At 48.0% G+C, this 12889-nt stretch overlaps 2 protein-coding genes across 4 annotated transcripts in view; one reads left to right on the forward strand and one right to left on the reverse strand.

Annotated features, from left to right (window-relative positions):
* Positions 1-1344: 1344 nt before the first annotated feature.
* Positions 1345-12005, reverse strand: TRADD (TNFRSF1A associated via death domain). Its single transcript, XM_042027431.1, has 4 exons — positions 11543-12005; positions 8593-8870; positions 6748-6925; positions 1345-5826 (listed from the first exon to the last, which is right to left on the reverse strand). Exons 1-4 carry the CDS (start codon positions 11682-11684, stop codon positions 5519-5521), a joined length of 906 nt encoding a protein of 301 aa, XP_041883365.1. The 5' UTR covers positions 11685-12005; the 3' UTR covers positions 1345-5518.
* HSF4 (heat shock transcription factor 4) overlaps positions 8867-12889 on the forward strand; it is a 33172-nt gene continuing 29149 nt past the window's right edge. Inside the window, exons 1-2 of one of the 3 annotated variants that reach the window (XM_042027418.1) lie at positions 8867-9108; positions 9841-9949. In XM_042027418.1, coding sequence (XP_041883352.1) covers positions 9092-9108; positions 9841-9949 — 126 coding nt within the window. In that variant the 5' untranslated portion in view covers positions 8867-9091. Of the gene's footprint in view, positions 9109-9840; positions 9950-12444; positions 12585-12889 lie in introns of those variants that run through there. The other 2 variants (XM_042027419.1, XM_042027420.1) reach the window with 2 other exon arrangements.

Genomic DNA, 12889 nt, shown 5'->3' on the forward strand with positions numbered 1-12889 from the left:
TGTCTCATGAAGAGTGGGTTCCTGATGGGTCACCCTCAGACGCTGCACTCAGGGAAAGTCCTTTCCTCATGAGTGGCAGATGCCTGAACCACAGCGGGTCCCTGCTGAACAGCACAGCTGATCAGAAACTTCAGCCATAGATGTTACTTGGCTTCAGTTTTCCCTGTGCCAGCCCAAGGTACCTCTGTTCTTTTCTTCTGCAGCAGCAGCCCCAGGCTCCTTTTCACCCCTGCTCTGTAAGGAGGCAAAGACCAGGCTCCTGTCTGCCTTTCAGAGGCGCTGGCTGTGGAGGGAGGGGGACTGCTCCCTGAAACCACCAGGAACTCACAGCAGTTATTTCCACCATGATCCCTCACCCAGGTTTTGGGACCTGCCACCCTTTTTGCTTGCTCCCGAGGGGTGAGAGTGAAAACAGAGGCTTTCATTGATGTGCGGTGCCTTTGTAGCTGCTGTGGCTTGGACAGTTACCCAGGGAGCTTGGAGGTGGATGCTTCTACTTGGTGGTTGTCTCCCTGGACCTTGTTCCCTGGGCACTGATCCATGGCTGGTTTATTCTCACTGCCAGCAAAGGTGCCCGTGGTCCATCCTGGGTTGTCACTCTGTTTTACAACATTGGGTCAGTGATCTCACTGACCCTCCTCAGTAGGTCAGCCCTGTTGAGCTCAGGGTGGTGTATCCTTGCAGCTGCTGTAGGGCAGAGCCCTGCTCCCCTCACTGTGTTCCTGCAGGCCATGCAGTTGGGAATACAGCTTTGTTGTAGATAAAGAAGGGCTGATCTTAGGATTTTCAAACAGTGTTTGAGATTTATGAGATTCAGGGTAAAATACATCTCTGCTCAAGTTCATGGCAAAAGGAATGTCCCCGGATTCAGCTGCTGGGTCAGCCAGGGGCTTCTTGTGCAAAGCTGCTGGAGATTTTATGTCTCAGCTCCTTGGCTTCTACCTATGGGGCAGCCTTGTGGGAGAGCTCACTGGTAGCAAGGCACTTGGGATTACAGTGGTGCTGTGGCCTCAGAGGAGTCCCAGATATCCAACAGCACTGAAAGAAACACAGTGAACTCCTCCAGGTGCCAGGGGTGGGACAAACCTCCTGTTTTGGCCATGCTGGCTGAAAAAGGCTCGTCAAAGCACTAACTGAAAACTGAACAAACACGGAGGCTTGGCTTGGTTTTGTAATCAGAGCTGTTCTCTTGCAGGTGGGGCACCAAGCTTGGCATGTCAGTAGAAATGTGTGACTTTGTTATGCATCCAGCTCTGGAGCTGGTGATCATCAATGTGGCCAGAACTTCAGTGACCCCTGTTCTTACTACTGCAGTTAAGTGTTCAATGAAAGTCTCTGAGGCAGTTTTCATCAAAAGTATATGTTTATTTATAAAAAAGAATGGGGAAAAAAATATATACCAAAGTGCTTTTTCTATAAAAGACAATTCCTTGGAGGCTGAATGTCCTAGCCCCAGGTATGCCTGGCATTGCAGTCCATAGCTATAGGTGGCTGATCCAGATCTGATGCTGAATATCATGGGAATTTGGAATTAGAAGGTTAGCAAGGGATTTTTCCACTGAAAACTAAGACACATTAACCACACATCTCATACAGGTTCCTATTAGAGATGTACAGCCAGATCCCTTCAGTGGGTTTAAAATTCAATCCAGAGAAGAAGAAAAAAGAAATGGACTCTAGGCCTTTAATTGCTTCACTGTTTGAGTCCATCTCCATACAAAAGGCACATGGCCAGACCCCTGTCCAGTGTAAAGCACCAGTGTCATGCATACACTCCAATATGTGGGTTAGACTCAAGAAACCCTCTTGACTCCCATTCGTATCTCTGTGGTTTAAGGAGTACAATACCAGAGGTTCATGGCTACACCAGAATTTTCAGATAAAGTCAGCAATTTAAGTGAATTTGAGGCTCCTCATTCTGTCCATGCTCACTTCTGGTTTCGGAGTCTGTGGGCAGCTGGCAGGGTGTGGTTCCTTTGGGAAGGGAGACAATGACCCAGGCAGCAGGACAACTCCTCAATGCTGAACCTGGCTTTGAAATGAATGGCAAAACTAACAGATATTTTCCTTTGAGACAGTTTTGTGTCAGGGTATCCTGTCAGGTTTACTTCTGTCAGATGCCTCATGTCAAAGTGTAGCTGGTGAGCATTTTAACTTCACTCTCCTCTTTGTTATCATCTGTTTGAACACTGTAGCTCAGCTATGCCAAAACAAATCATTTGAATTCTCCTTTGGATGGATCTTTTATTCCTTCTGGCAGACTGAAGGAGACTCCTTCAAATCTGAAACATGGTTAGAGCTACAAAAGCAATCTGTACCACAAAAAAAGTGCCCTCTTGGATCTCTTCCTGTAAGCACAATCTGGCCTGATTTCTGTTTGTTTTATATTTTTTCTATTTTAGATTTTATATGCAACTGATTAGCACCTTTATTTGCTTTAAATATTGTGTTTGATTCTGAAACACCACCACCACACCTGAAAATATTTTTTTCACAGATATATATCTCAGTATATTGAGAAGAGCAGTTACTGGGATAAGGCCAAATTCTCCAGCAGCAGCACTGCCCATGGCTTATCTCCCACCATGATGATGTCTGGTCATGGAAAAGGAGGTATGAAACAGCCACTGCTATGTCCTAAACCATGCCATGGGCTCAAGACAATTTCACCATGGAATATCACTGAAAAACCCTTTTCCTTCAAGCCTCTGCAATGAAGGCACCTGTGAATGCTGTTAAAGATTATGATATTCCAGAAAGGTTGCCAGGGGCTCCAGCACTTAATGGCACTTCTGACAGGGAATATGTGAGTAAGAAGAAATACACATGCCAATTGCTGTCAGAAAGAAAATGCACAACGCTTGCATTCAGAAGAAAGCATTCATGGTTAATCCTCTGTAAAAGAGTAATAGCAGCAAAAAAGTTTTCTGGACTTGAAGTAGATGCTGAATAATAAGACTTTCTCATTTTGAGCATTAACAGCTGCTACAAAAACTAGTAATTCTCACTACGCAGTGGCTGCCTTATAACTGTATGTGCAAGTTGTGCACATGAATAGCTGGTCTGAGGGCTTAGAAATATTCATTACAAATGAGACAGCAGGCTATGCATATGACCTTGTTTTCTTAAAAAAATATTTTCTGCAAAATATAGAGCAAACTCTCTTGCTCTTAAAGTAATTTTCAAGTTTCTGATTTTTTAATTTTTTAAAATATGATTTGTCAGGTGGGTTTCTGCCAAGCAGAGTTCCCCAGCTGGGATCTATCAGGAAAGCTAAATGCTTTGAGGTATGGTTCCACAGCAACCTAAATTAGCTAAGATCAGCACCACTGTGCCAGTCCTAAAAGCAAAACAGTCAGAGAGGTAATTGCTTCATTTTGGGAAGAGCACTGGTACTACTGGAAGGGAGAGGGTAGGATGTGGAGCAGGAATGGAGGAGATGAGACTGCAATGGCACTGATATCAAATGGCTTAATAAAAGGTGATGGAGCCACAGTCTTTGCAGAGACGGGGCCTGCATGAAGTCCTGCTTCCTTGGGAGCTAAGGGGAAGATGGAAGCAGATTCACTCACACCCTGAAAACCTTCTCCTCATCTTTAACCCCCTTCCTTTCCTTTCCTGGCTCTGTATGTAACCTAGGGGATTCAAAATCTCCATGAAATGAGTCATGTTCCTCTGGCTTACACTAAGGATGTGGTACTCAGCTCATCTGAGGCACATGGATCCCAGCTGGGTCAAAGCTGGCCATCTAAATCCTGCCCATCCAGGTCTCCAATGACTGATGCTCACAGCAGGTGTTCCAGCAGAAGAAGGGAACATTTCCAGCCCCAGGAGCTCAGATTTGAGCCCACACCTGAATCCAGGGTTGTGTTCCTCCTTACTGAATTACAGCTTTGACTCCAGGAAGGAGTAGGATGTGAGTTGTGGTTTAAAAGGCCATCTGGCCCTGGCTCAAAGTTGTTCCTACCATGACTGCCAGCAGCCCGGTATTTGCATGTGCACACAAACTTGGTGTGTGTGGCCAGAGCCACCCTCTGCATCTGAAATCATTTCCATGGCCCACTGGCTATTCCCACAAATGGGAAGGGCAAAAAAGGATAGAATTAATGGAAAGAGGTTCGTAAAAACCTACCAGGAAAACACTGGGAATATGTCAAAGGTAATGGAGCTGTTGTTGTGCTTCATGGGACCCATGTCATGTCAGACACTTGTTGCTCTGTGCATTGTTACAGCAAAGGTGCAGCTGCTCTGTTGCAGTCTGCATCAGCCATACCAGGGGACACTCAGCTTCTCCCACTGGAACTGAAAGCAGGAGTCAACCTTGGGGTTTGGGAGATTTGTCTCTTAAACCATTTTCACCCTAAAAATCAGTGCAGGTAAATCCAGGCACGGTGGCAGCTGATGCTCGATTGTCACACGGTGACAGCAGCTCCAGGGAAAGGCTCTCTGTAGATCCTGCCACCTGTGGGACACAGCAGTGTGAGTTGTCCCCTCCAGGGGCCCAGCAGGCTGAGGGTGGGTGGTTGGGAAGTGAGTGAAGGCACAAGCAGCCAGCTGGGTCAGGTGATTGCTCAGCTCTGTGGGCTCAGGATGGCATTTGATGCTGCAATGCACCTGAGGGCAGCAGTTCCAATCCATGCTCCACAGGTAACTTGCTGATGAGGAGAGTGTTTTCCTTCCAGCACTGTGTTTTGCTTTTCATAGCTGCAGGCTCCCTCAGGCTGGCAGGCAATAACTAATTAACATATTACTGTCTACCACAGATGAGAAAAAGTTGACAATCATTGTCTGAATTTGAGTTTGTCCATATTGATTGTTCAGTGCCTGCCACTTGTTCGACAGCAGCAATCTTTTACCCTGTGGAAGATTATGGCTGTCCCTGGTAGAAGGAAAACCTTCGGGTGGTGAGAGGTGGGAAGGAGCTACAATAGAGCAGGGTGGAACAGATACTCTTGCCATAGAAGTTCTTCGTTCTTCAAACAAAGAAGAAAATAATGTAAAATTGACTTTTCCTTACTTTTCCTTTTGTCTTTACTTAATGTCATGGCTGAGGGCAAAAATGTTTTCAGTATAAAAACACATTGCAGCTCTCCAGGTGATGGCCCTGGACACAGCCTGAGAAGCACTGGCACTGTCTGCTTCCCAGAGAAATTCTATGAGAAACCTTGCCTGCTTTTCTCCTCTCCCTCATTCTTCCCTAGGGCTTTCTGTCTGGCTGCTTCCCTGTCACAGTCCTGAAGGAAGTTACCTTCCCTTCCCTCAGTCCTGAAGGAAGTCAGGGTGAAAGCCTCTCACCAGTTCACAGGAAGGTAGTGCTCTATTTCTGGAAACACGATGAAATAAGGAAAGTCGGAGGTCCAAGCTGGCTTCTGCCAACACAGAACCTCTCCCCTGAGCATTCCCACCTAGATAGAAACCTGTGGTGATATTCAGGACTTTACAATCCCAGACACTGGCAGCAGTTCCATACAGTAGCTAAAGCAGGAAAGCCCTTAGCAATGGCACTGTCCTTTGGGCTCTAGGAGCAGTCCTCATTGGAATAGAGGCCCAGGAGCTCCTCTGCCAAGCTGATGAGACCGTTTTCTTCCAGGGCTGCGATCAGCCGCGCTATTGTGGCCTTCTTGCCCTCGGACTGGATGAACCTGAGGAGCATCTGATAGGCTTGTTCATAGAGTCCCTCTCGGTCATACTCCAGGGCCAGGTTGTCGATGACAGGGTCACGCAGGGCCCGGCAGGATTTCTGCAGAGAGCGACCCACTTGCTTCCACTTCTTGGACACGGACTTGGCAAACTTCTGGTGGTCATCTGGTGTGATTGTTCTGTTGTCTGAAAGGGGCAAAGGCCAGGTAAGACATAGAATTTTCATGGCTGATGTGATGCAGCTTGGGCCAGTTCAAGGTTTGGTCAATATTCTGTGGAGCAGGGAGTCTGAGCTCCCCTGTTCCCTTACAGAAATCCTGCCACAACAACAAAGCATCTGGGCTTGCCCCTACCCTGCAAGCTTGGGAAGGCCTGTTTTCTTTTTTTCTCCCTCAGAACTGTCCTGTGGTTTGCCAGAGCTTTTTTTTTTTTTTTTCTGATGGACACCCTCTTCATTTGTTTTAGCCTTTCAAAGGCAACTTGGTAAGGCCTTTCTGACAAAGTCCCGTTTCCTATCTAGGCATCTTCAACATACTGAAATGCTGACAGGAGCTCTCTCCTCAGCTGTTCAGCACTGAAGACTGTACACAGCTTAAGCAAGCTCAGAAATTATCTAGCTAATCTCAAGCTGATATTGCTACGTGAGACTGTCTGAAAGCTCTCTGTAGAGACAGACCCCAAAGCCAGCTGGTGAACTGAGGGAGCCTGGACAAATCAGTCCTGTCTGAAAGTAGGGCTGAGGGTGCCCACAGTAACTTCCCCAGTCTGATCCAATCTACACTATTAACTCACCTCAACTAAGTGACATGGAAGAGGAGAAAAATACTCTATATTCTTCCTTCCAGTATTAATTTTAAAATGTGAGGAACCTGGAAGGAACACAGACTCTGAAACATCTGGTTCTGTGCCACTCCAGAAAAGAAAACAGGTTGAGGCCTGATCTGAAGAACCACGGCAGTATCTTTGCACTACTGCAATTCCTTCCTTATGGGATGCTGGGAAATCCTTGGTTTATCTGAGGTAGACCCCAATAGGTAGTCATGATAATTCTCCCTCATGGGCTGTGAGGCAGACCAAGGGCTCTGTTGATCAGTTCTAGCTACTCACCAAACTGTTGTCCCTGAAAGATGAAGGTGACTTGTGGGGGAAGGGAGCTGCCTTGAGGAGAATAAGGCAGAGATGAGCAGTCTTTTCCAGCCACATTGTTGTTGGTGCTCTGGTGAAGCATCAGGCTCTTGAGGCATTCCTCCAGCTCCGTGATCTCCTCATCCGGCAGGCGGTCAGGCTGTAACACAAACAGCATCAGTGACTCCTGCCAGGGCCACCACCTTGCAGAGCTGTAGATGCTGGTGTCAAGAGACGAGCAATGAGATATAGCATGAGCTGTCAACCAGCCAAATGAGATGGTCTGTTGGAGCTCTGGCTGTAAATGTGTGGATTTGAATCTGTAATGTGATATGAAATAGACAATCTCTCCCTCCTGGGTTTCTCAACTGTAGCAGCGAGTGCTTACAAGTTGCACAAAACTGCTACTAGCCCATGTTCATTTCCAGCAGCCCTCAGCAAGAATTAGGGTGCCCTGCAGGCAGCAAGGCTTCTCCCAATTCCATAGGAGGGTCAGACTCACAGAACAGGGTGACCTGAACAGCTCATGGCCACCCAAGCAGGCAGCTCCTGTTACCCACGTTCTCTCTCTCTCTGCTCCTCTGCTCCCTAAGGTTTGTTGTTCCTGGGTCCTCACCAAGCCAGTTTTTTTCACTAGCCAAGAGAAAATTAGTCTGACGTCCAAAAAGCAGGTAATGAGAAAAGGAGTAAAGAAGGCAAAGCACATGGGAAGAGTCAAACCTGGCAGTGCTGTGCCTCAGTCAGAGCTAAACTCTGGTTTAGCTCACTTACAGCAGGTACCCTGCACTGCTCTCAGCAGATGACGGCTGTGCCCCAGTGCCATCTTTCTGCCTGTTGCACTGTTAGGCAGGGGTCAGACTGAGTCACTTTTGGGGAACTGAGAATAAGCCCCTTTCTTTTGTCCAGTCAGCTAGTTCAGCACATGGAGGGAGCAGCAAGCCACAGTTCACAGAGTATGTGATATCACATGTTGTTTGGTTTGGGGATGAAAGGTTTGAGTCTCATTCTCTGCACTTACGGAATAGCAACCTGGCAAAACATGCTCTTGTGACTCATGTTCCTGAGTACAGAGTGAGTGCCTGTTTCTCAGGACCATTTAGAGGAACTAGAGCTAAAGTTCCAGATGGAAAAAAAAAAAAGAGGAGGGGAACACGTCAGTGAGGTTAATCATGTCAAGTGCCTTGTAGTGAGATGACAAGATCTCACTGTTCTTGCAAACAGGATTAGAGTGCCAGTGACAAAATGTGCAGTGAGCCAGATGTTAGAGGAAAGAGAGAGACTTTGCCTTCAGAAGGGCAGCCTACTCCTGCTGGCAGCAGATGCTGTGTGTCCCCACTCTGACACAAGTTGCTGGTGTGATGTGCAGTGTTTACACTCCCATTGCTCATTTCCAGCTGCCGTTACCTTTGCCACTCTGGGAGGAGGTGCTGTGTGAGGCAGGGGAGGGAGGTGCAGAGCAGTGATGGTTCCACCCAGGACTGTCCTCTCTGCCTGCCCCACAGCTGTATTGAGGCACACTTGTGCCCTCAGGTGCCATGCAGAACTCCTTGTCTTAGTGGGGATAACAGCCATGCTAGCAGTTATACACAGAAGTCAGTTAGCAGGACCTTTGTAGGCTGCTTTAGGTAACTCTATTGCCCTTCCAGAAAAGTGCACAGCTCTTTTCTCAGAAAGGGCAGAGCTATTTCTCTGCATTAGTTAAGAGCTGAAAGACAGAGAAGTTTGTTAATCCAACATGCTGCATCAGAACAAGATTTGCACCCACCTTTGCAAGCCCTGTGCCACCCCTCCTCATTGCTGCCCAGCCTCCCTCCCTCTCCCACTCACCTTTTCTCTGTAGATGCATTCCAGGCAATGATCCTCATCCTTCAGCATCCTGTCAAGGTGCTCACTGCCAGCCTTCAGCTCCACTTCGAGAGGCACCGTGGTCGTGGCCAAGGAGAGCTGGAGGTGACTCTGGAGGGACTTCTGGAGTGCTCCTTCCCGGTAACTCCGCAGGAAGCGGCGGCAGTTCTCCTGCTTGCAGAACCTGAGCTGGACTATCAGGTGTGGGTGGCTGCAGTGCACTTTGAGCATGTCCACACCATTCACGCTGCCTGTGGAGTCTGGCAGGGAGAAGCGAGCACAGTCACAATCCAGGCATGAGCCAGCCCACCCAGACCCACGCCCATCCACAACAAGCCTACAATGGAGTAGCTTTTGAATTCTCTTTGTGATAAGTCCTCTGGGATGGAAAACCTGTATGTAAAACCAAGAGGGAAGGATTAAGTTTACGCTGCCCTGCCACCACTGATCTCCATGAAGTATGGCGTCCAGCTGAAGATGCATGGAACTACATCCCAGGTAATTATATCAACACTGCTTATTAGGGCAAGTTTTAGATTTGAAGTTCCATTTCCAGGGCAGAGATGGTTATGACAAACTGGTAGCACAGCAAAGTTTATTGTTGGGGTCCCTCCCCTGCCATGGAGCCCTGGGAGATGGGCCCTGGGGGTGAGACAGGGGGTTTCCCTGCCCCTGGTCAGTCTCATTTCCCATTGGTTGTTTTGTGTTCCCCGGTGTGGCCAAGGACCCTGGGGTCCCGTGACTGTGGTTCCTGAGCATACCCCACAGTTTATAGATGATAGCTCAGTTCAGCTCAGTGCTCAGTCAGCCTTCAGTCCTTGTGACTGGAGTTTTATGCAGTGATGAAGGTCCTGGAAAGAGACCCAGTGTTTCCTCTCTAGCCCATGCCTAGAGGTAGCTTTTGTCTCTCTGAGCCTTTAACACATCTCACAAACAGCAAATGACGGATCCACCCACAGGGATTAAGCTGCTTGAGGCTGGGCCTTGACTTGTTATTTTGCACAGAGAATTAATTCATGGTAAAACCTAAGCCAGGAGAAGCCAGGGATGTACCCTCTAACATTAGTGTAGGAGCACGAGGGATGTGGAAACAGAAATTCCCAGGACTTCATTCTTCCTTCTCCCAGCAAAATTTAATTTTTATTATCTGTGCTCACTATCCTTGTCTCCACAGGATTTTATATGCTGATGATGACAGTTCAAAAGATGTGTTTTTCTCTTTTTTTGCAGCAGAGGCCCACGGGAGGCTGCTGTACTGCTTCCAGACCTGACTGAACCTCACGGGCTGTCATTGCACAAGGCTGTGTGGAGGCACCAGCTCACACTGGCACTACATCAGGTATTTCTAAACCACATGTCATGGCACGGAGGACAATCCATTGTCCCAAGGCAAGGCAGACTTGTGTGCTCCACATTAAGCAGGACAAGTGATCTGGCATTTAAAAGTACAGCATCTAACAGTGGCTCTACATATTTACTAAGTCCTGTTTGCATCTGGTCTAGTTTGGACCAGATGTGTAACTGACACATGGGTTTAGGCACCTAGAAAAGACATTTTAATTCACTGTGGATGACCAGGAATGTCTTTTCATCACTTCCTTCATGCTTTGCTTTTTATGAGTGCTTATTAAACAAAATTTCCATAATAGGGCAAGAGGGCTGGGGAGGGAAAGCTGCAGAGACATGGAAACCTTTATGAATAGTGTACACTACAGTTGTAAAGCTGCCTCAAAAGACAGGACTTTTCAGGAATTTCTGCATGAAACCTCAGACAGCTTCATATTTCATGTCCTTTTCAGGTCTGAATAAGCATGGTAGGATCTCAGTTTTGTGAGCTTTCCTTTAAATGTGTGAGCAGATTCACATTCCAGTGCCACAAAGCAGCCATAAAGCAAGCCTAATGGGAAAATTGTGTTAGGCTGCCTGCTTCCTGTTTCCCATATTTGGATGGAGCTGCAAGATGAGCAGGCCTGTATTGGATAAACTGACTTGGCATGATTTCCAGAAGAAACTGCAGAACAGTTAGACAAGCCCAATTAAACAATACAGTCTCAGCCATGTGACGGGTAAAAAACACCACGAGTCTTTCTAGGTAAGTGTGATAAACTCTTCAAATCACTATTATCCTGCAGTGTGCTTGGTGCAAGGGTGGATAGAGAAACACAGTTTTATGGCTATTTGCATCTCAAGTCCTTTTTTGATGTAAATAGGGTTACATACACCTCAAGCTAATGTGAGTCTGTTTATGTCAGAAATTAATTCATACTGGCTATCACTTGATTTTAAAACCACCTTCTCAAAGCAGAAATCATGTTTCTATGGTGGTATAAAGACAGCAATTAAATCTTCTTTCATAGCAATTGCAATCTTTTCCCCTCTTATATAAATGGATTTAAACAAACATTAATAAAGTTGGATAATTCATAGGATAGTTCAAGTTGGACGAAAGCCCAGGCAGTGTCTAGCCCAACCTCCCATGCAAAGCAGGGTCAGCTCAGAGGTCAGAACCAGTTGCTTAGGGCTTTATCCAGTCCCATTTTGAAAGCCCTCGAGGACGGAGAATACACAGTCCCTTTGGGTAACTGCCTGACTGTCTTCATGGGGAAAATATTTGTCCTTATATCTGGTGTCTACCCCTCATTTAAATTTGTGCCTATTGCCTCTCATTCCCCAAGCACCACTATGAACAGTGGTGGCTCCATCTCTCCCTACCCACAGGTATCAGAAGGCTGTTGGTAGGTCCCCTGAAACCTTCTCTTCTCCAGGCTCAACAGGTCCAACTCCCTCAGCCTCTCCTTGGTGAACTTCTGCTGAGCTTGCTCCACTTTATTGCCTTTCCTAAACAGAGTGAGCATGAACTTTCCTTACCCAGGAATGTGAGATTAAAGAAAGGCATGGCACTGCACACCAAGATACCAGAGAGGATGGGTACCTGCTAATGCCAGCTTCAGGGCCTTGAACACACAAGGCTTCTTCTGGGAGCTCTCGTAGAGGGACGGCAGAGCGATGGACTTGCACGTCGATTGGAGAAAGAGATAAGCACTGCCAATCCAAGGAGTGGGGCTGCCTGCCATCTTCAGCACCCTACAAAATCACACAGGCAAGCTCAGAGACCATAGGGGAAATGGCCTGATGCCAGGGGAGTGCTACAGCACTGATAGGGATTTACCCTTATTTCTTAGAGGAGTGCTGATGTCGCTAAAGCAAGTGTAACCTTTGAGGGGTTTACTGTTACTCTGTAAAGCACAGCACAGCAGGACATGGTATCCCAAAGACAGCAGCTCAAAAAGCTTTGCTTTCATTTTCCACTGGAGTCCACTCATTTTATAGTCCAAAGATACTCTGAAGCAGAGTTTCAGTCCTTGTGCCTCTGACTGACCAACCAAGCTGGCAAAATGTGAAACGATTGAGGTGCTCCACGGAGCACCCAGCAGTGCTGGCTCTGGCACGTTCCCATGGACTGAAGCCCTATTGCAGCCAGAGATGTTCTCCTCAAGTTCCTGGTCCCCTGGTTGTTCTCAGGGCCCAGAGCTCTTGTAACAGGACACTCTACACAGGACAAGGGTAATGGTTTTAAACTAAAAGAGAGTAGATTTAGATTACATATAAGGAAGACATTTTTTACAGTGAGGGTGGTGAGGCACTGGCACAGAGAGGTGGTGGATGCCTCGTCCCTGAAAATATTCAAGGCCAAGTTGGACAGGGCTCTGAGCGACCTGATCTAGTTGAAGATGTCCCTGGTCACCACAGAAGAGTTGGACTAGATGGCCTTGAAAAGGTCCTTTCCAACCCAAACCATTCTGTGATTCTATGGCTCAGGAGTATCTCTCTGCTTTGTTTATGCCCTTTGTTCTTGTGCCTCTGCAGCGTTAACCCAGCGGGTGAATCTTCCCGTCCAGTGAGCGCTGCCCCATCCCAGTCCCCGCTCCGCGGTCAAACCGCTGTGGGGTGCTTTAAAAAATCAGCCCCGGACGGTAAGTCACGTTTGTGATCATGGTTATTGCCTTTTTTGCCGACTTCTGGCAGGCGTCAGGCCGCTGCTGCTCAATTCCCGTCACAGCCTCGCTGGGAGGGGGCTGTCCCTAAGGGAAAAGCGCTGGAGCAGCCGCCAGCCCCGGTCCCGCCGCGCTGTGCCGCCCGCCGGGCCAGCGGCAGCTCCCGCTGCCCGGGTGTCCGCTCGGTGTCCCCCCAGCCCGGCACCGCGGGGCCCGGAGCGCGGCCCCTCCGGCCCGGCCCGGCCCTGCGCTGTCTCGGCGGGGCCGCCCGGTCCCGGCCCCGC

Source organism: Corvus kubaryi, unplaced genomic scaffold, assembly GCF_017639235.1.
Source record: "Corvus kubaryi isolate FWS band 111438036 unplaced genomic scaffold, C.kubaryi_AGA036_p1.0 37300, whole genome shotgun sequence".
NCBI lineage: Eukaryota > Metazoa > Chordata > Aves > Passeriformes > Corvidae > Corvus > Corvus kubaryi.